General features: G+C 38.4%; 2 protein-coding genes across 2 annotated transcripts in view; one reads left to right on the forward strand and one right to left on the reverse strand.

The window, feature by feature from the left end:
• Nucleotides 1-8893, forward strand: part of FANK1 (fibronectin type III and ankyrin repeat domains 1) — a 56722-nt gene extending 47829 nt beyond the window's left edge. The window contains exons 8-11 of the mRNA XM_087725975.1: nt 711-854; nt 6287-6364; nt 6461-6505; nt 6602-8893. Of these exons, the coding sequence (XP_087582101.1) occupies nt 711-854; nt 6287-6364; nt 6461-6505; nt 6602-6703 (369 nt within the window). The 3' untranslated portion in view covers nt 6704-8893. The remainder of the gene's footprint in view (nt 1-710; nt 855-6286; nt 6365-6460; nt 6506-6601) is intronic.
• A 5279-nt stretch (nt 8894-14172) lies between these two features.
• Nucleotides 14173-27732, reverse strand: part of ADAM12 (ADAM metallopeptidase domain 12) — a 319094-nt gene continuing 305534 nt past the window's right edge. Inside the window, exons 22-23 of the mRNA XM_087725973.1 lie at nt 18949-19082; nt 14173-17151 (exon numbers count right to left, since the gene is read on the reverse strand). Of these exons, the coding sequence (XP_087582099.1) occupies nt 17091-17151; nt 18949-19082 (195 nt within the window). The 3' untranslated portion in view covers nt 14173-17090. The remainder of the gene's footprint in view (nt 17152-18948; nt 19083-27732) is intronic.

Consider the following 27732-nt stretch of genomic DNA (forward strand, 5'->3'; position numbering starts at 1 on the left):
AAGTTAAAATTATTATTCATATAGTTTTTTTAAAACTATTACATGGATCTTGCCAATTGTTACTATTGTTACTTTTATTAATCTGTTTTTATCAACAACATGCTCTTGTATCTAGAGATGACAGCAGTGATACCCCTGTTATCTGCATAAAGGAAAATGAAAACAATACGTGCTAAAATTAAAGATATGCTAAAGATAGTAAAGCTAGTTGGTCAATTCTTGTTTTAATTAATAAATGAACTGATCCAAAATAGTAGGCCCTGCACCTGTGGGGAACACTACGAAATAAAAAACTCCGAAAGGCAGTAAAATGTAAAACGAGACTGTTCAACTGGCAGGAGAAAGAACTAACAATGTCAAGTGACAGGAGAAAAAAATAGAAGAAATAGTTTCTGAGGCAGGATATAGAGGGGAAAGGAGATTGAATTAGTTTAATATAGGAAAGATTGAAAAAGTTGTTAAAGGCAAAAAGATCAAGACTGTGTAAAGCAAACCTTAAAAGGAAATAAAAGATATAGGTCAGTGTTTCTCAACCTTGGTCACTTGAAGATGTCCGGATTTCAACTCCCAGAATTCCCCAGCCAGCATGGCTGGCTGGGGAATCCTGGGAGTTGAAGTCCGGACATCTTCAAGTGGCCAAGGTTGAGAAACACTGATATAAGTGCTATTCAGAATAACATTGTGGTATGTCTTTTCTATATCTGCCACAGGTTGACTCTAGAGATTCTGGCGTGGAATGGACTCCACTATTGAGATTATGTGCATTATCAGGAAAAACAGACGTAGCCACAATTTTAATAAATGCTGGAGCTGATGTGAACGTAAAAGATAAGGATGGCAAGACATCTCTGATGGTAAGCTGTGCTGCTAAGTAACATGTTAGAGTGTTTCTCAATAAGGAGGATAAGAGGGTCTTGAATGGTTTCAAACATTCCTAGGTCTCAAACTCCTCACTTCATTATTCACTATTAAATCCATGTTAATTCACAATTAATTCAAAGGTAAGTAAGGAAATATGGATCATCTTCCTAATTCAAAATGATGCAGAAAGTCTTTTTTTTTTGCACTGCACATGTGCCAAGGGCTGTCTTGATTATCACCTGTCTCCAAGAAAAAAGTATTGGTTTATAAATATGGAAAGGATTTCTAGTCTAGAAAAACAGCAGAATGCTCCTTCCTCTTGTATCCGCTTGAGCTGAGGTGGCGCAGTGGTTAAATACAGCACTGCAGGCTACTTCAGCTGACTGCAGTTCTGCAGTTCGGCTGTTCAAATCTCACCGGCTCAAGGTTGACTCAGCCTTCCATCCTTCCGAGGTGGGTAAAATGAGGACCCGGATTGTTGGGGGTGATATGCTGACTCTGTAAACCGCTTAGAGAGGACTGAAAGCCCTATGAAGTGGTATATAAGTCTAATTGCTATTGCTATTGAGCACACCCTTTTGTTATTGTCTTAGATTTCATGCATATCTGATGGATAGAATGTAGAGAATTCTCGGTGATAGTACTTAAATTCTGCTGCAGGAGGTAGGAATCCCCTAATAGCCTTTCACGATTTTGGAATGTTCTTATTTAGAATGACAATGTTGCTACATTGTATACGTGGTTGTTTTTAAGCCTACTGAATGATGTGTGATAATACAAATGTGTACATACACAAGGATATGGTGTGCAGGCTATTTTAGAACATATATTCAACTCTCAGTCAGAGTGATGTCTGTGAAATGCCATAGCTTTCTGTTTAGCATATATTTAACAACTGTCAAGAATATTGTATTGTATTGTATTTGGTTTATTTGTATGCCGCCCTTCTCCAGGAGGGACTCAGGGCAACGAACAACTCAGGGGGGAAAGGGAACATAAACAACAGTACACATAATTAAAATGCACGAAAATCACACAGCCATACCAGTCGAGAGGGGAGGGGAACTCATCAACCCCAGGCCTGCCAGCACAGCCAGGTTTTGACGGCTTTCCGGAAGGCCTGGAGAGAGGTGAGGGTCCGGATCTCCGCGGGGAGTTCATTCCAAAGGGCCGGAGCTGCTACAGAGAAGTCCCTCCCCCGGGTAGTAGCCAGATGGCATTGGCTGGTGGACGGAACCCGGAGGAGGCCGACCCTGTGAGATCTAACGGGTCTTTGGGAGGTAATTGGCAGCAGGCAGTCTCTCAAGTACCCAGGTCCAATACCATGAAGGGCTTTATAAGTTACGACTAGCACTTTGAAGCGTATCTGGAGACCGATCGGTAGCCAGTGCAGCTCGCGGAGGATAGGTGTAACGTGGGTGTACCGGGGTGCACCCACAATTGCTCGCGCGGCTGCATTCTGGACAAGTTGAAGTCTCCGAATACTCTTCAAAGGCTGCCCCATGTAGAGCGTGGGTGCTTGTGGGTGGGTAGATGTAAATTATGACATGTCCATCATGAAACATTATGGCACGTGTTTCCATCAGAAGCTGTTACAATTATATCATTGCATAATACATACAATTATGACCCTACATATGCTTTCATAGAGTTTCAGAACTCCTAAGTTCATCAACTTGTGTTTGGAGAAAAAAACATTGACTTACTGGCAACCCAATGGACAAATTTTAATCAAGCTCAGGAAAAATGCTTGAACATTATATTATATTTTTTCATGTTGTTATCCTTTGCTGCTGTGAAAAATGTAGTTTTCAGTTACAACTTATTTTCCATAATAGGAGAGGGATTATTATTTATCTTAAAATATATGGGATCATTTGAGTGTCCCATAAATAAGATAATAAACTAAAGCATATCAATTTGCATATTTAATCAGGCAGCCAGCATGACTGTTTGTGGCTATGTGTGGTATCATTACTAATTAGTTCTAAGTATCATTATTTAATCAGTGATAGGTATAAAACTTTCAAAGAAAGTATTGTATATCTTTAACATTTCCAATGAATTACACTATGAGCATTGATTTGTGCATATTTGTCGATTCATGTTCACTTGAAATTTGTTGTTTATTATGACTATTGCATCATTCTATACTTACATACCATTTGATTATATACAAGAAGCAGTAGATTTATTTTAAAGTGAAAGTAAAAGCATTTATTTTATTTATTGAATTATGTGGTGGCACATCTCACATAGATGATTCTGGATGGTTAAAAGCACAAATACAATATCCTTTTCCTTGCTAGGAAAAAGCAAGGATCCTCACTCATCAGAACAAAACAAAACCTTCAACAGGAGCAGAACAAACTTAACCTTCTGACCCAAATATCTGGGGAAATTTGGATGGTAGTTGTTCAGTCTATATTTGTATAAACATGGGTGGAAAGCCTGCCAGATATCATGTATTATTTCTATTTGTCTGTAGGAACATAATCTATGCCTGAATCAGAACATTATTTCTTACCATTACCAAGCTCAAGGCATTTTCAAAACATGACTTCATTTCCTCTTAGATTTCTCCTACCAAGGCATTTTATATCAAAATCAGTTTTTCTGGTTTATTGCATGAAATAGAATAGTCTGAGTAGGTTCAGATATTTCTTTAATGGGATGAAGCTTCTTATTCCTTATTGAAAATTCATCTTTCTGAGCCACTGCATTTGTAGATGTTATAAAGATCAAAAGGCACTCTATCATGTTTTTACCCCAATCAACATAGTGAGCAAGTATTTTTCTGCACTTAAAAATAGGTGTTTGGGATGGTACTTTAATGATGTGGGGAAGAGGGAGCCTATACACTATAATACTGCCAAATTCTGATTGCTAATTTATATCTAATTCCCTCCTATAGAGGCTTATTTTACTACCTCTATAAAACTATCGACAGAACTTTTAGAAAGCTGTGGAATTCAATATACTTATATATTCTCAGTTGCTGGAGAATAGATGAGTTATAATGATCTTGCAAATTGCATTTTTAGGAACATACATATGTTTTAAACGTACACTACAAAGAGAACATGTAAATGGAATCAGTGTATTTGGAAATACTCATATTGAACAAGAAAACACAATGATTTCTGTTCAGTTTTTTTGTTGCGTGTCCAAATTTGCCACAATAAAATCCGAAGCTTTTCATGCTACCGGGTCTGCTAGCCGACTATGATAATTTGCCGCACCCAACTTGCCACAGGAGAACTCACTGCAGGAGAAGAGTTATTCATATCAAAGAAATGATGGAATAGAATCACTAAAGAAAGTAAAAAAGGGGGGACAGAATGAAGTGTGAGTGGTAAAAATTAAAATATTTTTTTTTATTTTAAATAATTAAGTAGAATTGTTAAGTTGTTTCGTGGCGAGTTGGCCGTAGTAAATTTGCTGTGACAAGCTGTCTCATTCTGCTGCTGGCCTGTTTTTTATGCAGGAAATTGGCCATTCTTGCCTTTCTATCTGTCTTTGGCAGAAACACAAAACTGAAAGGCAATAGAACAAGCAGCAGTCGAGAATATGATACTGTGCTTATGCCCAAGGCAGAAAAGGAAGAAATCTTGTTGATTTTTCTAGAATAACATTTTAATATTAGGCAATGCCTTTATTATCTCAGTTGTCCTTATATAACAGCATTTATTGACAAAATGCAAACACTGATTTTCACTGAAGAGAAAGAGAGTTGTGTATTTGTTCCCTGGAGAATTCTATTTCTTTTGAATCTTTTCTGTGAGGGAAACTGTATGCAGAGAAACAATTTTGGAATATAAACAACAAAAAAGAAATGACAATTGACGAGAAGTTTATGAAGAAAAAAATCCATTTGGAAATTGGCTATAAATGAATAAAGCCTCACCAAAAAGTCAAATAAAGTTAAATAAAGCCTCACCAAAAAGTCAAGTCCAATGTAATGGTCTCAATTTCTAGTGACGTTAGGTACATACCTGCATAGGTAAGTATTTCAGCAACATTTAGTACTTCTTTATAAAGCCTTACTAAGACCATACTGGAATACTGCATCCAGTTTTGGTCACCACATTAGAAAAAAAGATACTGAGACTTGGGAAAAAGTGCAAAGAAGAGCAACTAAGATGATTAAAGGCCTGGAGACAAATACATATGAAGAACAGTTGCAAGAATTGGATATGGCCTGTCTAGAGAAAAGAAGGATTAAGGGGTGACATGATAGCAGTATTCCAATATTTGAGGGGCTGCCACAAAGAAAAGGTGGCCAACGTATTTCCCAAAGCACCAAAAGACAAGACAAGAAACAGTGGATGGAAACTAATCTAGGAGAGAAACAATCTGGAATTAAGGAGAAACTTCCTAACAGTGAGGACAATTAACCAGTGGAACAGAAGTTGCCTTCAGAAGTTATAGGTACGTTGTCACTTTTAAGAAAAGATTGACAGTCACCTGTTGTGGCCCGGCAGGAGCCGTTGGAGCTGCCACCAGACTCCGACAGCGAGGGGCCCTATGTGTCGGCCTTGGAGGATGTGGAGGACCCTGGACAGGGTTCCGACTCTGAGCAGGGTGCAGAGAGACTGGTTAGCCACCAGGTGGCGCCTGAGCCTTGGATCAGTGGGGGAGGAGACAAGAGAGAGTGATCCAGAAACCAACTGTGAGTTGTTCCGGGATGCACGCCGTCGAAGGGCTACCCTGAGTCAAGAACAACTATGTAATTACAGGAAGTAATTACGCTCAGCTGATGGTCATTAGGCTCCTCTCCAGACTATAAAAGAGACTGCTTGTGCCACGCCCTTCTTGCAGAAGTCAACGTTTGGGACTAAAGAGAAACGAACTTGGCAGGCTGGATTGCTGCCAGAGTTTGTTTGTATTGCTGCCAAGGTTTGTCGGCCTTGCTGCCAAGGTCCTTATCGGTTTGTTTATTTGACTTTCAGCCACCGAGAGTCTGGACTTGCTAATTAAAGGACATTTCATTTTACGCTTGTCTCGGCTTTTGTTACTGAATGGAGGAGGGGGTCAGAACAGTCACCTATCTGAAATGGTATATGGTCTCCTGCTTGAACAGTGGGTCCCTTTCAGCTCTATTCTGATTGAAAGATAACAATACAGAGTTTGTCAGTAGATTCTTTGAGTACTTTTCAGATCACAAATTTGCTACGTAAGAAATTGAAGGAATCCCTCATGTAAGATCTTATTCAATGAACATATTTATTTTCAACACATTAGCACCTTTGCATATTTTCATTGCAAAAAACAAACAGCGTATGAGATTCAGAGAGTGTTTATATGCAAGTGGCATTTAGTATGTATTTTGTCTTGTGCAAAAAAAAACCCCAGTAAGTTCCCCAGTTACTGAAAAACATGTAATATTAAACGACTTATCTTTCTTTCTTTTCTTGCCTTATAGGTGGCAGCTTTAAATAATCATGAAGATTTGGTTGCATTATTATTAGAGAAGGGAGCAGATCCTGATATTAAAAATGAGGTATTATATTTCTTTCTCTCTGCATACAATACCTACCTACATAGTATATAAAGAGTAAGTTGAATGTGTCATTTGTTTGATGTTGTTATTTTTCAGTTTGGTAAGAATGCTCTGGACATGGCCAAAGGCTTGAACAGACAGGTAGGAATCTATCTTTCTTGAATTAATCATTTCTAGTTTTTTAAACATTCTTTATCCTCTGGTGATTAACTTGCTATTTTTTCCCCTTTTTTTAAGAGTGTGGTTTCAATAATAGAAGAAAAGAAAAATCAATTAAGCAATTCAGCTGTTGATCTTGGATCTACCCCTTCCCTGTTATTTGAAGAAAGTGCATCTTAATCTTTGTTTTTCCCAGGAAGGTGAGACTATGAAGATTGACTTTTGCTTGTTTTCCTTTTTCCTGTAAGGTTTTTAAAAATCATTCTTGGACAGTTTGATTAAAATGTTTCCTTCTTGAGGATTTTCTCTGGCATTTTACATTTATCTGGATTTTAAAATGGTCTTTCTTTAATGATGTTTTTTATAGTAATACTATGTTCTTTTATCCTTTGGAGATTGATTTTAAAACTCAAATGCTAGTTACAATTATCACAACTCAATGTAGAGTTTGTCACATGATATGTCCCGCTTGAATTTTTCACTAGCTGGATAGGAACTATAGAATCTGGGCACTTTTAACTCTCTTATCAACCATGATCCTATTTAATGTCAATGAAAACATTTTCTGCTCGGAAAGTAGATGCTAATGAAGATATATGTCTAGGATATAGCAAAATAAATAAATAAATCACTCTGCTCCTATCATATGCTTATTCCCGCTGCCCCCCTCCCCCAGTTACCTGGATCCTCTGTTTTTTTTCAAGAATCAAGCAGCCAATGGCAAACTGTAACAACCAGTTTATCAAAGCATCCAATGCCAGAGATTTGCAGTGCAAGGTTTTAGCGTAACAGGTTTTCTGCAATAGAACACATTGAGAATAGCAATTGACAGAGTAGGAAATAGCTCATGGTCAGGATCTTGAACATAATCCTAACGACTGCTCGTATAATTCTGAGTAGTTAAGGCTAGTGCAGCTTTACATCAGGCAGGAGTTTAGTAGTTGTAACTTGGCCTTATATAGAGAGGCACTTGAAGCACAAATCACAGTCCCCATAATAAAGCATGCAATCCTAACAGACATTTAAGACTGAGAGTATACTATTGACTATACAATAGTGGGATTTATTTCTTTGTGAACATTCATTGGGATGCTCTTTTAGGGCATTAGACTGTTCAGACCTCTCTGAATATATTTCATTGAACTTAAATGGAAATTCTGGTTAGATGTTTGGAATTGTATTGTAAAATACAATTTGCAATTGTAAATTGTTAATAAAAAATCAATGTATTTTGATTGAAAAATAATAATTTGTTCTTACATGGCCAAACTGAATTTGTATCTATATGTAGAGTGTTCTCCAAATACTATATTCCTGTTTAAAGGTGAGAGCCAATGTAACCAGCTACATTTCTAATATTTCTGTTAAAGCCTGACATTCCGAAAGCCATTAGAAATCTACTGGGATTTCCATTTGGATTCAATAATTATTTTGATCGAATGAACTCGGTAGGAATGGATTCATAGCCATTTTTCTTCCTATATCCTAAAGCCAATGGAAGAAATACTATCGGTTTTTTTCACAGACATTTGAATCTAAAACCTACTCATAAAATGTAGGCATATTTTCTACCTATATTTTGTTTTGCTTTATGAAATGCAATGCAGTTTAAGTTACAGACTTATGGGCTTAGAGAGATCACTCTATGACTACAGAATAAGACAAATTTCATTATCTGGGGCAGGGAGAAGGAAGACCAAGCATGGAGGAGATTCAAACTTGAAACTGCCATATATACTGTAGCTCATAAAAATTTGTTTAAAACCTCAATTGTTCAATTTTGGATCTGATGTCAAAGAAAGAAAATAGAGATAGGTAAATGGACCAACTATCAGTATACTAGGAGAGGCTGTGCCATATTCCAGACAGGGGAAAGGAGAATTTTATAACCTCTAGAGCTAGCTAAAAAAATTACCTGTTAGGAAAAAAAAATATTTTCTGCTGAGAGGTTCCAGAAAAGACTTTGGACCTCTAATGTATAACTCTTTATACTAATCTTCAGGATTGCTCTTTCTAACTAGAAGAGCATAATTACGTCTAAGTTTTTCATAACATTTTTGCAATAAAACATCCTCCCCTTGTTGCCTTTGTGCCTCTACAAAGGGATAGAGATAAATACAGGAAGATATAAAATGGAAATGAAACAGTTGGAAAAAATAATTGGCCCATTCTCATTTGTCTCCCAATTCAATTTGTTGCCTCAAACTGCATTTGCTAAAACAAATTAACATTCCTATTACAGCCAAACTTCATTCAACTGAATATCTTGTACTTTAGCATTCAGTATTTATTCTTAAAAGATAAGCCAACATTGGAAACAGTTTGAAAGCTCTTCTTCTTTTATGCCAGAATTTGAGCCAAATTTCCACGTTAAATTCATTAAATTCAGATTATGCCATGGTAATTGGATATGGATTTACCTCAATTGTTCTTTAACATAAGCAACCTGAAAGAATCCTTCCAAGTATCTTGTCATAGAAGGATCAGTGATGCAAGATAGATCAGATTATAGAATATCAAGCACATAAATAGGAAATAGTTTAAAACCCAAAACCTTTTCTAATCTTGTAAAGATCTACTGTAGCTTCTCTGGGCAGGTCAAGGTTAACAATTACAATGTAAACCATTTGTGATGCAATAGAATCAGTGTGGCTGTTTTTAAAAATATTGTTATGATTTTGAATTATGATACCTGGCAGAGACTTTTGTAGACACAAAGGTGTAGAGCTGATTAATGAGAAACATAAAGCAAACACTAGACCAGTGTTTCTCAACCTTGGCAACTTGAAGATGTCCGGATTTCAACTCCCAGAATTTCCCAGCCAGCATTCGCTGGCTGGGAAATTCTGGGAGTTGAAGTCCGGACATCTTCAAGTTGCCAAGATTGAGAAACACTGATTTAGGGAGAGAAAAATCAAAACAGATTCAAACTTAGAAGTCCAAGTAATCAAGCAGGTGTCTTGCCTCTAGATTTCTCTTTGTTAACCTCTGCTGTTTTTATCTTCTCTTCAAAACTCTGAAACAGAACTGACTTCTAGTAGGCTCAGTTAGGCTGCTTGAAGGTTTTTTTTTGGGGGGGGGGGTGTTCTTCTCTACATGAGTTTTGCTTCAGGGACAGTCTCGGCCAAATTGTTGTCTGTGAATTGTCTGGCTAAGTCTCCAACAGCTGAGTCCAGCCTTCCCAGGGACATTACTACTTCTATCCTTCCAAGAAGAGTGCTCTCACCCTTATTAATACACTTTGTTTCACATCCTTTTGAATATTCTCTGCAGCATTATAAATGACATCCACCATATGGAGATTTTTAGAAACAGCAGCCCCATATGGTGGTGGTGGTGTTATAAAACAAGTTCACAACAACTCTGCGCAGGAGGGATAGGAAGCCTGAGGCTTTTCAGTTGATGTTGGATTCCAGTTTGATTGCAAAGCAATAAGAGGAAATAAATTTAGAGTGGCTATCTACAGTAGCTGTTCTGAATTATTTTCATGTACAGAGCTGAGAAAAGTTGAGATCCTTCTAAGGCTTTCTGAGGTCAAAACATCCCTGTAGACGTAGATAGCTACAGGATATAGCCAATAAGCAGCAGAGGAAATCCAGGGATGGATTTTTCTCCTGCTATGTAATCCTGTTTTCTGCTTCAGAGAAATAAATATGTCTGATAAAATCCATTTGTCCTGATGACTTTAATCATTATTTCAATCACAGTAGCAAAGATTGCTATGACTGAGAAATTTATTATTCTCTCAGTCAAGATCTTAACAGCAGCAACAAATTTATATTTAATATAAATTATAATATATGAATAGCATAAACAATATCAGTAGCTTAATAAACATTTGTCTTGCTTCAGGCTGATAACGCTGTAATTACATTTTAATTTTACTCCCAACTGTGCCATTAAGACCTTCATATTGAATAAAAGTTAACTTAGTGTCTTACCTGTTAGCAGAAATGTATTGTTTCTCATCTTCCTGCAATTGAAATGATGTGATGATTTTCATATATATTTTTTTCAGAATGATAAAAGGATAGTAGTTGATTTCTAAGCTTCCTTTCAATCTTTGTTGTGAACACAGCAATCAGCACCGAGAATGTGTTTAGTATATAAAACATAATTTTCAAGAAGACTTAAATGTTTTATTCTGAAGATCTAGAACCTCTCTGCACTCTGAGTTGCATAGAATTTTAACACAACAAATATTGTCTTATTTATCAAGTGAACAATAGAAGAAATGCTCAGTGTGATGTCTTCTCTGCCAAAGAAGAAATTGATCAAATTTAGCTGCCTAACTACTTTTTTCCTAACATTCTGAAGCCATACTTATTAAATAACTGCAAAATGCATTAAAAATTACTGACTTTAAAGAGATTTATTCCTCAATAAGTCTATATACGATTGAATTCTTAAATGTAAAAATCTTTATTCTTAGTTAAATATGTTGATTTGTAAAGTATGCACTATTTGAACTGCAGAGTAAATAAACATTTATTTCCTCAATAAATCTCAATTTGAAAAACCATTTAATAAAATAAAAAATAAGAGATAACTAAATGTGTATTTACAATTTATTTGATATAAAATACTTAAAAGAATATATAGTATCCTAATATTGAAACTTATTGACATACTGTAATAATCTGTATAAAGTCTGGACAGAAAGAAGACAAACTGTAATATAATGTTGTATATCAAATAAAGCAGATATAATTGTAACCATTGTAGAGATGTATTTCATAAAAATGAATGCATTAATTCTAATATACATTTATAGTGTATAGAATGATTTTGTTAAAATAACCCTACACACATTAAATGGAATAATTAATTTCATTTAATGCAAAAATATTTCAAGGATCACGATATCAACATTTCAAATTATACACCAGTTGCTATTCCTCTAGTAAAGAACAAATTGTGTTAGGATCTTTTGTTCCAGAGGACGAGTCCTAACGGCAACTCATGTTGCATCTCATGCAATCCATTTCTTCTTGTCAAAAATGTCTGAACAATAAATATTCAGCATAAAAATCTTTTATTTGGGGATAGGTGCAACTCCTAAAATTGCTGCATGTGCTTTCAAATCTCCTCTGTCTTTTCTTGTTGCATTACCTTTAATTTCAAAAATATTTTTAATTTACTGATAGTTCATTTACTAGGAAGTCAACAGGTTCAATGCAATTAATATACAATCACAGATTGATTATCTGTTTAGATTTAACTTTGAAGATACCTGAAAGTTATTAATTCTGCTTCCTTCTAAGTTTACGCTTGCAGGTTCCAGTCCAATGCTTTGGAGGAGTAGAAAATAAACCCCTCCTTTTAGATGTCTGAAGAATGGTCGTTATAGCAATAGCAATAGCAATAGCAGTAGACTTATATACCGCTTCATAGGCCTTTCAGGCCTCTCTAAGCGGTTTACAGAGAGTCAGCATATTGCCCCCAACAATCTGGGTCCTCATTTTACCCACCTCGGAAGGATGGAAGGCTGAGTCAACCCTGAGCCGGTGAGATTTGAACCGCTGACCTGCTGATCTAGCAGTAGCCTGCAGTGCTGCATTTAACCACTGCGCCACCTTGGCTCTTGGTTATCTCTCGTCAGATCTTTTAACTTGTATATTGAGCTTATTTCCATAGTTTTCAACATCTTTGTCTTTTAAACTCATTCCAATTTGCTGTTATCCTTTTTTTTGGAACTGTGGTATCCAGAACTGGACACATTCTGTGTCTAGTCTTCTTTTTCTTTTTACATTAATTGTAGTTCCGAAAGTAGTTCATAAGCATTTGTTATGTACCAGTCAAGAGCATTATCCTACCAGTTCTCAGTTATTAATGGGGATATAAAAACATTGTATTTAAAGTAGAAAATGTGGTTCAGGTAGTCCAGGGGTGTCAAACTCACGACATGCGGGCTGGATGTGTCACGCGCTGGCCCCGCTCACCCCCGGTTTAGCAAAGGGGGAAAAGTTGCAGTATGTCACATGATGACAATGTGACAACACAAGTTTGACACTCCTGAGGTAGAGTTTGAGGGTGCTTCTACCTGCCAACACCTGAAAGATGTTCCGGCTTTTCTGGGGCTCACACGATAGCTATGCAGTCTTAGGAAAATGTTTGCACTAAGGAGGTAATGACAGAGGCGTAAAAAAATCAGCAGTGCTCATGCTTTATCCAAACGCTGCTTAGAGTCTACTTTCCTGCTGACCTGGTCAGTCAATCTTTGACTGTTGTATCGGACTAGGTGAATTGATTTGAGAATTTGAGAGACAGATAGAGGGTGCAGGCAGGGATTCTAACTGGCTCTGCTCCAGTCAGAATGAAGTGGCCGTAACTGGCTACAAAAGTGTTGGAATCAACCCTACCACATTTATTATTCCTAGATGTCACAAGTCCAGCGGGACCAGGACCATACCAAATAATCTTTTGAAAACATGAGTGCTGGAGAACAGCCTCTTTCTAAAGCCATAACCTCCCAAGTATGGAGATTATCATGTCCAAACCACCACCCACCCATTTCGCCCCAAAGCACAGCTTCCAATGGCGTGAGAGCTCTCAAGCTCCCAACTGTTTGGAAGGAGAAAAAATAAGATGGCTTAATATCCTACATATCCTAAGATGCCCCAACGCTGACCAGCAATAGCAATAGCAGCTAGACTTATATACCGCTTCATAGGGCTTTCAGCCCTCTCTAAGCGGTTTACAGAGTCAGCATATCGCCCCCCACAGTCTGGGTCCTCATTTCACCCACCTCGGAAGGATGGAAGGCTGAGTCAACCTTGAGCCGGTGAGATTAGAACCGCCGAGCTGCAGATATGCTGCATGATGGATGGCTTTGCTGCCATACATTGAAAATATCACAGATTGGGTTAGGCCAGTGTTTTTCAACCTTTTTTGTGCAAAGGCACACTTTTTTCATGAAAAAAATCACGAGGCACACCACCATTAGAAAATGTTAAAAAAATTTAACTCTGTGCCTATATTGACTATATATAAAGTGTTTTTCCCACGGCACACCTTACACTATGTCACGGCACACTAGTGTGCCACGGCACAGTGGTTGAAAAACACTGGGTTAGGTACCTACTTGGTCACGATGATGTCTACAAATACCCTATTGAGAAACGAAGAAGGAAGACCTGGTTTCAGGGAATAGCAATGTTACAACTCTAGCTGTAAAGTTAAAATGATTGATATGCTTTGTTGTAATTACGAAAAAGATGCTCTTAAGTTTACTAATACTTTTATTGACACGTCCTTTTGTGACAAAGAATAATGTACTTAGTAACAGACGCATAGAACTGTGTTTCTTTTCACATATAATGCTAGATAAGAGCCAATTGACTGGATCATCTGCTGTTTTTGGTTGTGATATGCATTTGACCCCTGCCTAATGTAAATTATGCACATTGCACAAGTGAGGCCTAATATTAACTGTTAACCAATACAGAATTATTTCTCATCCAGTATACAACCACAGGTCTACAACGCCTGTTAGATTGGGGCACTAAGAATGTATAGTGTCTTCTAACTGAATATCTCTTAAATAGTTTTGCTTCCATTTTTTTCATAAACAGAGAGGGAAAAATGATGGGGAATTAAAACAACACCAAAGAAAGAATAAATCTTACATAGTTTAATATTTTTTATAGGCAGTCTCTTCCTGGGATTCTTGCTGGATGAAATAAATGCCATCTTTTTAATAAGCAATTACAAATTTATTTTGAGTGATAGTCAAATGCAATTAATTTTCATGGAGAACGGAGGGTCAACTCTCAGAAAACCTATAACGATTTAAGAGGCAGAAGATAACAAAGAATCTTAATAGCACTTGCCAAATCTCATTTTAAAAAACAATTCTACAGTCATCAATAACTCTTCCTACTTAGCATAAATATGACATTAATATTTTCCAAATGCCTTATAAATTAAAATATCAATTATTACATTGTAACATATGCAAGGTTTATAAAGCAAATTGTTTTCTAGATAATCCCATTTCGCTTTATTCTGAGATATGGATATTTTTACCTGGTTTCTTCATAGGCTTTACTGCTCTTGTTGCCTAGATACAGAGCATAATAATTGGAAAAGTTAAATTATGCACCAAAAAAGAAATGAAAATCATTTGGTGCTCGTTCTCTCTATTAGGAAGCAAAGATTAGTGACTTTGGTAAATAGTATATTGCATATACAACTGGAATGGCCCAAAGATCTGAGAACTGGAAGTAGTTTTATGTATTAACAGATGATATTATTGGTCAATTTATAATAAGAGGAAAGATGTAAAATATAGGAATTCAATTGGTTAAGTATTTTTAAGAGAAAGGAAAAAATAAATGTAGCTGTCAATAAAAAAATGCAGTTATTTTTTATAAACTTGCCTAAACCCAAGGACAAATACATTTATCTTAGGCTTCCCAGCTGCTGTTATCCTTTAGATGGTAGGTCAGTAATTCATGCTGCTAATGAAATAAGCCTTGAATTGCTGTTTGGCTAGTTAGCAGGGGAGAAAATAAATGGTACAGACTTTTTGACTGTAAAGAGACGCCAGATAAAAGAGCTCACATTTATATAGAGAGGCATGGGAAATTCAATAATTTTTAGGCAGGCAAATTGGAAATGACTGACTTCTCTCTCAGAAATCTAAGTGTTGAATTCTTCAAATTTCTTGGCAGGCAACAGCCTGATATAAAAACAGATTACATTATTTTTATAAAATCAGTGGACATATGGAGGTGAAGAGTTAAAAGTGATGTCACGGCAGAGTCACGTGTCTTATTACCATTGTGTTACTGCAACAACAACAACGAGTTGACTGTCTCTTTGTTGCCATCTAGCTGTCTGCTGCTTTTCAATCTAAATATGGTAGCTTAACTCAAAACAGTACCTCTATAGGAATCTAGTCTTTGTAAATGCTAAACACTGTACTCAAACCAACTTCAATGGGTTTTCACAAAACATTTTACTGGATTGATTTTTTTCCCCTTTTAGTATGAAACAATACATTTTTGTTACACAGCTATTTGTAAGAAACATGTTTTTGAAATATGACTGCTACAGTAATACATTTTTAAAAAGTAAAACTTCTCTCCCATGCTGAGTTACTTGTTATTCTGCACATGAAAACATCGTATAAATGGTAAGTACGCATCTGAACTGGGTGTTACGGAACTATAAAGCTGTCTCTAAGTTTTGTGGCTATGTGGTCTGTTGCACCACAGAGTAAGAAAAGGACAAGCACCTTGTGCTGTATTGGTGGAAACCAGTCATCAAAGTGTGAGCCTCACGGGCGTTGTGTGCATGCAGATGTTTATATATGTATACTTGTACACATACAGATACACTGAGAAGATTGAAAAGTTTGAAAAATGCATTACGATAGAAATTTCACACCATTTCTAATTAAAATGGTCTTCAATATTACAGTACTGTAAAAGCTATTTGAAAATCTATACACTCTTGGAAAACAGGCGTTTAACATTACAGTACAGTGAGTTAGGATATACAGTTATGGCTAACTATTTTTGTGTATTACAAAGAAGAAATTACTTGTGTTAGTACAATTTATCTGAAGATTTCTCTAACCCATTGTAATTCTGGAACAGGTGACTAATGTAGAACTGAAATAAATACTTAATAAGAAATAATCCTGAGACTCTGTTACACTTGAAAATGGATTCTGGGTACTGGATAAAACTGCTGATTTTTGGTATTTAAGCCTCAAGAGATAATTCAGTGTATATTTAACGTGGATATGTACCATGATGATGGAGATGAGTTTTGCACAAATCACATTTTGTATTATTTTCTCCAAAAATGGTTATGTTGCATATGCAGAGTTCACTAGAGGTAGATTGGATGTCCATTTGATACATGCGTAATCACAGTGAATTTTTGGTTGCCTTTGCTTACTATAAGCTTTCAAATTACGAGAAAAATCTCACAGTATCTCTTGATTTTTGTAAATAGTATCTTTCCATCTTTCTAATGGAATATCAAATAGGAACAGCACTGGCAGTTGTTTACTTCCTCTTCCAGTAAATTGTACCCCCCCCCCCCAAATTAAATTTTGCCTCCAGATTTTGGCAAACAACAAAAGATATAACTGTATTTGAACTTTCATTGGTCCCTTCAGCTCAGCAATTTTATTTCAGTCCTAGTCAGCATCCTGCATAGAATAGATCTAAAAGGAACAACGAACACTTGAGAGGTGGTGTATAGCCTGCTGTGAAATTTAAAATGAAGGGTGGTTCAAGACTGCTTCAACATCATAAAAATGGCTTCCATCCTAGGAAAACTTGATTATGATGAAATAATATTTACTACAGTGCTCTGCACTGTAATAAATATCAGTATAAATTAATAATTTATTAGTACCTGAGCGAGGACGCAAACCACCTTCACACACTATAGCACCAAAGGCAGTAGCTCAGAGTTCTTAAAACAATGGGATGCAGAACATTAAACATTCGATTGGGTTGATATAAAAATATTAATTTCCAGCTGAAAAATAGTGCAAACTTCTATTTTTTCAGAATAAAGATGGTGTTCATCCCTCCCCACCATTTCATTTCATATAGGCAGCATTGCAGGGCCTAGGCACATGAAGTGGAGGTTTTGGTGCAGGCCTGTTAAGGGAGAAAAAGGACAAAATAAATACGTGAAAATTGGGAATTACTAAGACATTTACTTATTAAATAAATCAAACAATTGCTACTTATAGGGATAGGCATGCAATAGTTTCAGGTCACGTAGATAAATTGGACCACTTTTTTTGAAGCCCAACCATCTGTAATGTCAAATGTAATTTCAGGAGGCCGCAGATGTGTGTGTGTGTGTGTGTGCGTGCATGTGTGCAGCTGAAGCCAGAACAAGAGACTCATTTGGATTATCTTCATAGGTCCTAGTTGGGTTACTTTAAAATGGCCCAGAATATCTGGCAGGACCACATTGCACTGTACTACAGTTCTTGCACTGATTACCAATCAGCTTCTGAATGCAATTTAAACTGTTGCTTTTAACCTATAGGGTCTTGAGCTCGGTAGCAGATTATCTTCACAATCTTCAGCTAGAATCAGCCTGACCAAAACGATCTGGGAGAAGCAGCTTGCGGTTTTCGCACTGTGGGGAGGTGAGGGTGGCAACTACAGAGCAGGAGGTATTGTTTGTTGGTGACCCTTTGGAATAATTGCACTTAGATAGGTTTCCTCCCCACCCATTATAGAAATTGCTTAAAAGATCTCTTTGATAGAATTTTGGGTGTGATGTCTTTCATTTCTAATGTCTTTCAATTATATTTTACTTTTAAAATTTACATGAATTATAATACACACACACACATATATATATTATTGGGTTTCTGTCTGGATGGTCTCTTGTGACGAGCCGATAGACAGAGAAAGGAAACAGTAGGCTTCCTCCCATATTTGGGCATACCAGGGGTTGTGATACTAAATACATACCTATTTCCCTGGCTCAGCTGATAAAGGAGGAGAACCTTGTGGCTTAGTGGTTAAAACATCTGCCTAATATGTAATACAGCCCAGGTTCGAATCCCAGTAAGGGTATGGCTAGCTGATGAGAACTAAATAGCTTAAAATAGATCTATACTAGTCCCCCTTTATTTATCAGGACAAATACAACACACATACACACACATATACACATGCATATACATACATACATACCAGGGGTGGGTTTCAACCAGTTTGCGGCGGTCCCTGTGAACCGGTTGGTCGGCGAACCCGGAAGTAAGTAACTTCCGGGAACGGCGAAGGGCCCACCTGCCCGCCCGCGGTCCTTACCTCGTTTTGATGAGTTCTGCGCTTCCACGCATGCGCAGGACGCATACAGCGCCTGCGCGATCCTCCAGGAGCAGCTGGAGCATCACACAGACGCTAGTACGCATGTGTGCACCGCGTGCGTGCACGAGGACGCCGCCGGCTCCGTTCCAACCGAACCGGTTGGAACGGGGCGAGAAACCCACCCCTGATACATACATACATACATACATACATACATACATACATACATACATCTCTAGACCAATGAAGAGTTGAGACAGTTTTATCTCTTTAGCCTACATGAACCAATTTCGTTGTATTTAAGTACAATGACAATAAAGATTATACTTATGTTAAAAGTGTTAAAATTATGATTTGGGGAATGAGACAAGAAATAGTTTTTTCACAGTATTAAAACCTGCTAAATTAAATAGTCAAGATTCAGGGCAGAGAAAAGGAAGTTTTTTAATACTGCATAGTGCCAGTCTGTGATGGCTCGGTTTATACTGAAGTTGATTTTTCACGTGACGTGTTTATTGCAAAATTAAACCGCTTTGTGCATCAAAGTGCTCATAAAATCTTACTTGGATGGCTTCCATTAAGAGTTCAGTGTGAAACAGAATAAGAGATAACCAAACTAACCTGACAGGAGCAATTTGAGGCATAGGTTTTGGAAGCTCAAACATTGTCCTAGAACTAGGTTTAATCTGCACAGCTTTGTTCTTCTGAGGATTAGCAGGCAAAGGCTTCTGAGGAGGACTTGGTTTGCAAGATTCCTGCAACGTGGGAACAAAATCACAATATTGTTGCAATTCACTGATTTACACAAACATTTCTTTTAATAGATTTTATCCATGTACAATGCAGTCAATGATAAAGCACCAAAAACATTGTTTATTATGAAGGGTATTATAAAGAATCTCGCTAAACAATTCTTCACAATTGTGTAGTTACAGTTTGTGATAGTTCAGCCAAAAAACTGAAGCTCCTTTTGATTTAGATTTTAATGTTTCTATTATTCTTCATCCTGCCCATCCCTCATAACATGCTTTTGTTGAAACAAACATTTGCATTATATGAATTTCCATGATTTCTATTTCTAGTAAATAATAATAATAAAAACATTAAGAAAAAATACCATCCGGAAGGACTTCTTGGAAAGTATTCAGGGGAGCTATGAAAGAGCTGGCAAAACTCTTTGGCAAAAATGCATGCCTTTTTTCTTTTCTTTTTTTTTTAGCATTCAAAGCTATCTATCAAATCTTTTAAAATGCTTTACCTACATAAATCTGTTCTTTATTTCAAAAAGAGAACATGACAAATGCGCCAAGAGCGGAAACACGAGAAGATCATTGTGTACATCTGTCATTGGGACATTTCCAAATTATAGCAATTTAATATCACTTTTCTGCCAGGCGGCCTGCTAAACGTTATCCTGTCAGTTATACCATGGCCCTTTTCCTATTAACTGTCTTGAAAATGGAACCCAAATTCTTATCAATTCTCATATTCCCCAAAAGGATGCAAGAACCAATAAGCATTTTATCAATATAGAACAATTAGCAGGTGCCAGAGCTAAGGCATAACTTCAGATAAAATGTAAAGTTAAATAGAAGCCTGGCTTTGTGAATTGTAAACTTGGTGATACATCTAGATTCAAGAATGAATAAAAATATCGAACACATTGCTGTTTTTGTTATTTTGATTTATATCCAGCCGTTCTTGCCATAGCGCTGGGTTAATTGAAGTGTTTTCTTAATAGTTACACTCTGCAATAAACAGGTGAAACTCGAAAAATCTACAGGTGAAACTCGAAAAATTAGAATATCGTGCAAAAGTTCATTTATTTCAGTAATGCAACTTAAAAGGTGAAACTAATATATGCGATAAGACTCATTACATGCAAAGCAAGATAGTTCAAGCTGTGATTTGTCATAATTGTGATGATTATGGCTTACAGCTCGTGAAAACCCCAAATCCACCATCTCAGAAAATTAGAATATTACATGCAATCAATAAAACAAGGATTGTACATAGAACAATATCGGACTCTGAAAAGTATAAGCATGCATATGTACTCAGTACTTCGTTTGGGCTCCTTTTGCAGCAATTACTGCCTCAATACGGCGTGGCATGGAAGCTATCAGCCTGTGGCACTGCTGAGGTTTTATGGAAAACCAGGATGCTTCAATAGCAACCTTCAGCTCTTCTGCATTGTTTGATCTCATGTCTCTCATCTTTCTCTTGGCAATGCCCCATAGATTCTCTATGGGGTTCAGGTCAGGCGAGTTTGCTAGCCAATCAAGCACAGTAATCCCATAGTCATTGAACCAGGTTTTGGTGCTTTTGGCAGTGTGGGCAGGTGCCATGTCCTGCTGGAAAATGAAGTCAGCATCCCCGTAAAGCTCGTCTGCAGAAGGAAGCATGAAGTGCTCCAAAATCTCTTGGTAGATGGCTGCATTGACCCTGGACTTAATGAAGCACAGTGGACCAACACCAGCAGATGACATGGCTCCCCAAATCAACACAGACTGTGGAAACTTCACAGTGGACTTCAAGCATCTTGCAGTGTGTGCCTCTCCATTCTTCCTCCATACTCTGGGTCCTTGGTTTCCGAATGAGATGCAAAAGTTGCTCTCATCAGAAAAGAGGACTTTGGACCACTGAGCAACATTGACCAGGTCTGGGTTTTTTTAGCCCAGGTAAGACGCTTCTGACATTTGTTGTTCAGGAGCGGCTTGACAAGAGGAATACGATATTTGAAGCCCATGTCCAGGATCTGTCTGTGTGTGATGGCTCTTGATGCACTGACTCCAGCCTCAGTCCACTCCTTGTGAAAGTCCCCAACACTTTTGAATGGCCTTTTCCTGACAATCCTCTCCAGGCTGCGGTCATCCCTGCTGCTTGTGCAACTTTTTCTTCCACACTTTTCCCTTCCACGTAACTTTCTATTAATGTGCTTTGATACAGCACTTTGGGAACATCCAACTTCTTTTGCAATTACCTTTTGAGGCTTTCCCTCCTTATGGAGGTGTCAATGATGGTTTTCTGCACAAGTGTCAGGTCAGCAATCTTTCCCATGATTGTGATTCCTACTGAACCAGACTGAGAGACCATTTAAAGGCTCAGGAACCTTTTGCAGGTGTTATGGCTTAATTAACTGATTAGGGTGGGGCATTTTGAGCCTAGAATATTGCACCTTTTCACAATATTCTGATTTTCTGAGATTGTGGATTTGGGGTTTTCATGAGCTGTAAGCCATAATCATCACAATTATGACAAATCACGGCTTGAACTATCTTGCTTTGCATGCAATGAGTCTATCTCATATATTAGTTTCACCTTTTAAGTTGCATTACTGAAATAAATGAACTTTTGCACGATATTCTAATTTTTAGAGTTTCACCTGTATATCCTTTAACAGAAAAGGCTGCTATTAAAATTGCATCTGTAATGGACTTTTAAAATGGCTGGCTTTTATAACAGAAAAAAAATATCAGCTTCTATGCCATGTCTTCTGACAGATACATGGAGAAGAAATATTAGTAAAATGTTTATTATATTATAAATCATGGTTGTCTTTTTTATAGCTTCTAGAGCACAACAGACACTTTAAATATACACTGTGTGTTTTGTCAGGAAAGAAATGGTGGCTCCAATATATATATTTTTTTACTTCACTGTAATTTGTTCATTTTTAGTAAGCACACAGTTTCTGAAAATGGCAAAAAACAATCTCAGAATACAACTGCAAAAATTGGACTCTTATCTAGAGATATGCTTGTTTGTGAGGCACAACAATGTTATTCAATACCTTTAGCAATTTTCTTGCAGAGGATGAAATTATAACAGCATTTTACCATTTATTTATTTATAATTTATCAAACAAACTTATTCTCCCTTAGGCATGGAAACCTACTAGATGACTCATTGGCCTTTCGCTCTTACTCACTTCACTTTTTTTTATTGTAAGGAAAATAGGAGGAAGGACCATTATGTGTGCAAATTCAGTTTTACAAAATAAAAGAAGGTCTTATAAATCCAATAAAGTAAGAAGTAAGTTAGCTTTATTCTTCAATCAACTAACATCTATAATTATGCTATATATCAGAGATGGGGCAGACAGATAGGATATTATCTGAGAGTGAAATGGGCAATAGCTAAATTAGATAAATGGGGAAAGTCATACTATTAAAAATTCTACACTATAGTCTTCATGTGGTATTTGCTTGTGCTTATGAATTTTATTTGACTGAAACCATCCAGATTCTAGGCACTTACAGAATTTACATAGTGAAAACAGAATGCAAAATTAGAGTAAAGTTAATTACAATAGCAAGTAAAAGTTAAAGTTGCTCAAAATTGTGTCATAGTTTACATAAATTTCCAAACTCTCTGTAGAAGAGATCCTTCACATGCATCTGGAAAACAATGGATGGTGTTTCAGAAGGAAGCTATTCCAAAGTTTGGGAGATGCCATCACGCTCCCTCATCCTGTACCTCCTCTTATCTGGGGACACTTAACTCTCTCTAATTGTCTACGTAAGACAAAGAGAAACTAATCAGGAAAGTGGTCCCTAAAATGCTCCCAGACCCCAAACCATATATACTCTTATAGTGAATTAAATGCAAAGGTCTACACTTGGTAATGCAACACCTACAATAGAGATACGATATGGCTGTGTTATGGCTCATCACTAAGCAAGCATGCCTCTGTGCACCAGGCCAGCTCAAGCTTCTGGGTCAGTGATAGGTTTCAAAAATTGTTCGAACCTACTCTGTGGGTGTGGCCTCCTTTGTGGGAGTGGCTTGCCGCCCATGTGACCGGATGGGAGTGGCTTGCCTCCCATGTGACCGGATATGAAGATGCCGACGACACTTGTCAGAACCACCTTAAATTACCCCACACACAGCACTGGCATGCATAAGAATAGGATATAAACTTGCTTTTTAAAAGGCATCTTTGGTTTGCGTTAAAACAACTTCAACACACGCAATGTTCTGATTGTACCACAAACGCAGTAGTCATCCTTACCTTTCACAGAGGCACTGAGTTTTATAAATATGAGCATGATAGTGTAGAATAATCATATCCAAGGACCAGTGGTGGGTTTCAAAAAATGTTGGAACCTCTTCTGTAGGTGTGGCCTGCTTTCCGGGTCCACTGGTGGAACCTCTTCTAACCGGTTCGGTAGATTTGACGAACCGGTTCTACCGAATAGCTGCGAACTGGTAGGAACCCACCTCTGTTCTGGGTGGTTTTCATGTGCATCTCCAAGCAGAGCAAATTACAGTAATCTAATTTAGGCTTATTTTTAAGACAAGGACCTGATCAACTGCCTTTTGGTGATGTTCTTCTGTGTCTTCAGTAAACAGATGTAGGTTAAGGCTCCAGGATCAGACCGCATTACATTATTGGGGGGGGGGGAACACTCCAGAGTAAATTGTACATCATGCTAGCACATATCTGTGGCAACTTATTCTTAATTCTAAAGCTGAGTTTTGCTAGATCCAGTCAAAAGCAGGCTTAAGATGGAAGAAATGATTCGGAATAATACAAAGTTTGTAGGCCAAGATAACAACTAACAGTGCGCTTGTACTGTATGGGTAAAAAACCAGACCTTGCAAATCAGTGAAGTAACATAATCACATAATTAACTGACCTAAAGTTTTATTTGTTTGTTTGCTTATTACCAAGTTTCAGGGACAGCTGGTGGTTAGGTCAAACTGCTGTAATCATTAAGGACATTAAGCCCATCCATAGCAGGAGCTAGTCCTGACTAGTTGACTCAAAAAGCAAAGGTTAGCTCATACTACTGCAATGTGCTCTACATGGGGCAGCCCTTGAAGAGCATTCGGAGACTTCAGCTTGTCCAGAATGCAGCCGCGCGAGCGATCGTGGGTGCACCTCAGTACACCCACGTTACACCTATCCTCCGCGAGCTGCACTGGCTGCCTATTGGTCTTCGGATACGCTTCAAGGCGCTAGTCGTCACTTATAAAGCCCTTCATGGTATTGGACCTGGGTACTTGAGAGACCGCCTGCTGCCAATTACCTCCAATAGACCGATTAGATCCCACAGATTAGGCCTCCTCCGAATTCCATCCACTGGCCAATGCCAACTGGCGACCACCCAGAGGAGGGCCTTCTCTGTGGCTGCTCCGGCCCTCTGGAACGAGCTCCCCGTGGAGATTCGGACCCTCACCACCCTCCAGGCTTTCCGCAAAGCCCTTAAAACCTGGCTGTTCCGACAGGCCTGGGGCTGATGAGTTCCTGTCCCCGCTCGAATGGTGTGTCTGTTGAGTTGTTTTTAAAATTGTGGTATTGTTTGTCTATGTCTTTTTCCCCCCCTATTTGTATCCCCTATCCCTCCCCCCCCTGACTTGGGTTGTGAGCTGCCCTGAGTCCCTTCTGGGAAAAGGGCGGCATAGAAATATAATAAATTCAATTCAATTCAATTCAATATGTAACTTTAACTTTTAATAGATTTATATGCCGCCCAATCCCGTAGGACTCCGGGCGGCTTACAGAAAAAGTTAATATAGGAGTTAAAATAAAGAACAATTTAAAAAGAAACAATTTAAAAACGACGCACCATACACTCAATCTGGGTGGGGCTGGACCTCATTCCTGAAGTCAACAGCCCCAGGCCTGCTGGAATAGCCAGGTTTTAGTGGCTTTTCGGAAGGCCGAGAAAGTGGGGAGGGTCCAGATCTCTACGGGTAGGTCGTTCCACAGGGTCGGAGCAGCTACAGAGAAGGCCCTCCTCCGAGGAGCCACCAGCCGGCATTGTCCGGTCGACGGCACCCGGAGAAGGCCCAGTCTGTGAGTTCTTATCGGCCGTTGGGAGGTATGCAGCAGGAGGTGGTCTCCCAGATATCCAGGTCCTAGGCCATGTACGGCTTTAAAGGTGATGACCAGCACCTTGAAGTGTGTGCGGAGACCGATTGGTAGCCAGTGCAGCTCGCGGAGGATAGGTGTAATATGCGTGTATCTAGGTACACCCATAATTGCTCGCGCGGCTGCGTTCTGGACTAACTGTAGGGTTCCACCACAAATCCGGAAAGCCCTTATCCGCGGAGACATAAGCGCGAAGAATAATTCACGCCATTTGAAGCGCTAAGGAAAAACGCGAACCTACCGCGATGACATAATCACGGAGGGCAAATCCGCGCATTCCCAAGCACTCAGTACCCTAAACCTAACCCTAAATCTAACTCTAAACCTAACCCTAAACATAACCCTAAACATAACCCTAAACCTAACCCTAAAACAAATCCCTAAATATAACCCTAAACCTAACCCTAAACCTAACCCTAAACATAACCCTAAACATAACCCTAAACCTAACCCTAAACCTAACCCTAAACATAACCCTAAACCTAACTCTAAAACAAATCCCTAAACCTAATCCTAACCCTTACCTTAATTGAAATCGGCTTTCTGCCGCGGCGCCGTTTTAAAGCGCCCTTCTGTTGCCACGCTGTTGTTGCGGCGGTGATGACGTCGCGGCTTTAGCGACGCGCTTATGTCTCCGTGGATAAGGGCTTCGCAGTTTTGTCATGCCACGAACTGTAGTCTCCAAACACTTTTCAAGGGCAGCCCCATGTAAAGCGCATTACAGTAATCGAGCTTGGAGGTGACGAGGGCATGAGTGACCATTCGAAGTGCCTCCCTATGTGGGTTTATCTACCCACATAAACACTTCGTACTGCCTTAATACGAATAGAAACACAAATCAGGCAAATAATGCTAAAGATAAATTATGAAGAGGGAAAATCCTCTGCAAGAAACCATTCCATTCTCTAGTTTCCCTCTAAGCGAAATGGCATTTTTTTTAATAGTCTGGCTCAGACAATACTAGGGAAGCGAGTGAACAAAAACAAGATCAAAGTAATTTCAGTAGAGAGACTGTCGCAATTGCTGGGGAAAAAACAACAACCTGCCAGCTGTATCATACAGTTCCAGCCCAGTGCTTGCAAAAGATAATGAGGTGGTATCATAATTAACACCACCACATTCAGGAGGTTTGTAAACAGCAGGAGATGGAATAATGTACTATTCAATTCATGCTTCTTTACAAAAAAATAATCTAGGTTTGTGTGGTCTGACTAAACAGATTCCATCAAAAAGTTATTCTACTGTGCACTGATTTTTGAAGGAATGTGAAAGCTGGCTGAATCGATGCCATTTTTCCCCCCCAGCTGTAAGATCTCCAAATAAAGAGATAAAAGTTTAAACAGTGGCAACTTCAGAATTATCAAAATGTTCCAAATGAAATATCAAACTTTATAGATTTCTTCAAGCTAGCGTTTAGATGAAACAAAACCAGCAAGGTTACGGAACATACTCTGCTTTTAATCGTTTTTTATGAAATGCAATTGTGGTCAATCTGTGGGATTGGTTGAATGTTTCAAATGTTATTGTAACTCTCAAAAATTATGCTGGGGTTTTGAGGCTGGCTGTACCCTCGAATGCTTTCAACAAATCAACGGAGCTGCGATCAGAACATGCGAAGTGGTTAGGCTACCATCCTAGTAAAAGAGCAATAATAACACCAAGGAAAAAACAGATGGAAGGATGGTTGGCTCAGGAAAGAATAGCTCTGATCGAATCAAATTGAACAAATTAAAAAAGTTGCAATCTGAGAACCAAATAATATATCGTGGCACGACAATTCCGCGCTCGTCAAAATAGCGGTGATAAAACCGTGTCGCTAAAGCCGCGACGTCATCACCACGCATCATCACCGCCGCGACAACAGCGCGGCGACAGAAGGGCGTTTTAAAACAGCACAGTGGCAGAAAGCCAATTTAAATTAAGGTAAGGGTTAGGATTAGGGTTAGGGTTAGGGTTAGGGTTAGGGTTAGGGTTAGGGTTAGGGTTAGGGTTAGGTTTAGGGTTAGGTTTAGGGTTGGGTTTAGGGTTGGGTTTAGGGTTGGGTTTAGGGTTGGGTTTAGGGTTGGGTTTAGGGTTGGGTTTAGGGTTAGGGTAGGGTTAGGGTTAGGGTTAGGGTTAGATTTAGGTTTAGGGTTAGGTTAGGCTGAGTGCTTCGGAAGGCGCAGATTTGCCCTCCGCCCTTATGTCAGCGCGGTAAGGTCGCATTTGCTTCAGCGATTCGGATGGCGCGGATTAGCACTCACACTTATGTCTCCGCGGATAAAGGCTTTGCGGTATTGTGGTGGAACCATAATTGTATAGCCGGCAAAACCTTAGGACACTGGACAATGTCCTAAGATACGTAATTCTGGACAGAGCGAACTACATACGACAGCTCATTTTCAGATTCCTTCCAAGATGGACATTTCATCCGTTGTAGTCAAGCCTTGTGATGCTATTGTTTCTTGTCAGAAATGAGTGTTTTAACACATTCATAATATGTGTTTTCACATGTATATTTTCCACAATATCAATCCAATTCAGTT

Source organism: Thamnophis sirtalis, unplaced genomic scaffold, assembly GCF_051295495.1.
Source record: "Thamnophis sirtalis isolate CommonGarterSnake01/CBP01778 unplaced genomic scaffold, rThaSir2_p1.2 scaffold_11, whole genome shotgun sequence".
NCBI classification, from domain to species: Eukaryota; Metazoa; Chordata; class Lepidosauria; order Squamata; family Natricidae; genus Thamnophis; species Thamnophis sirtalis.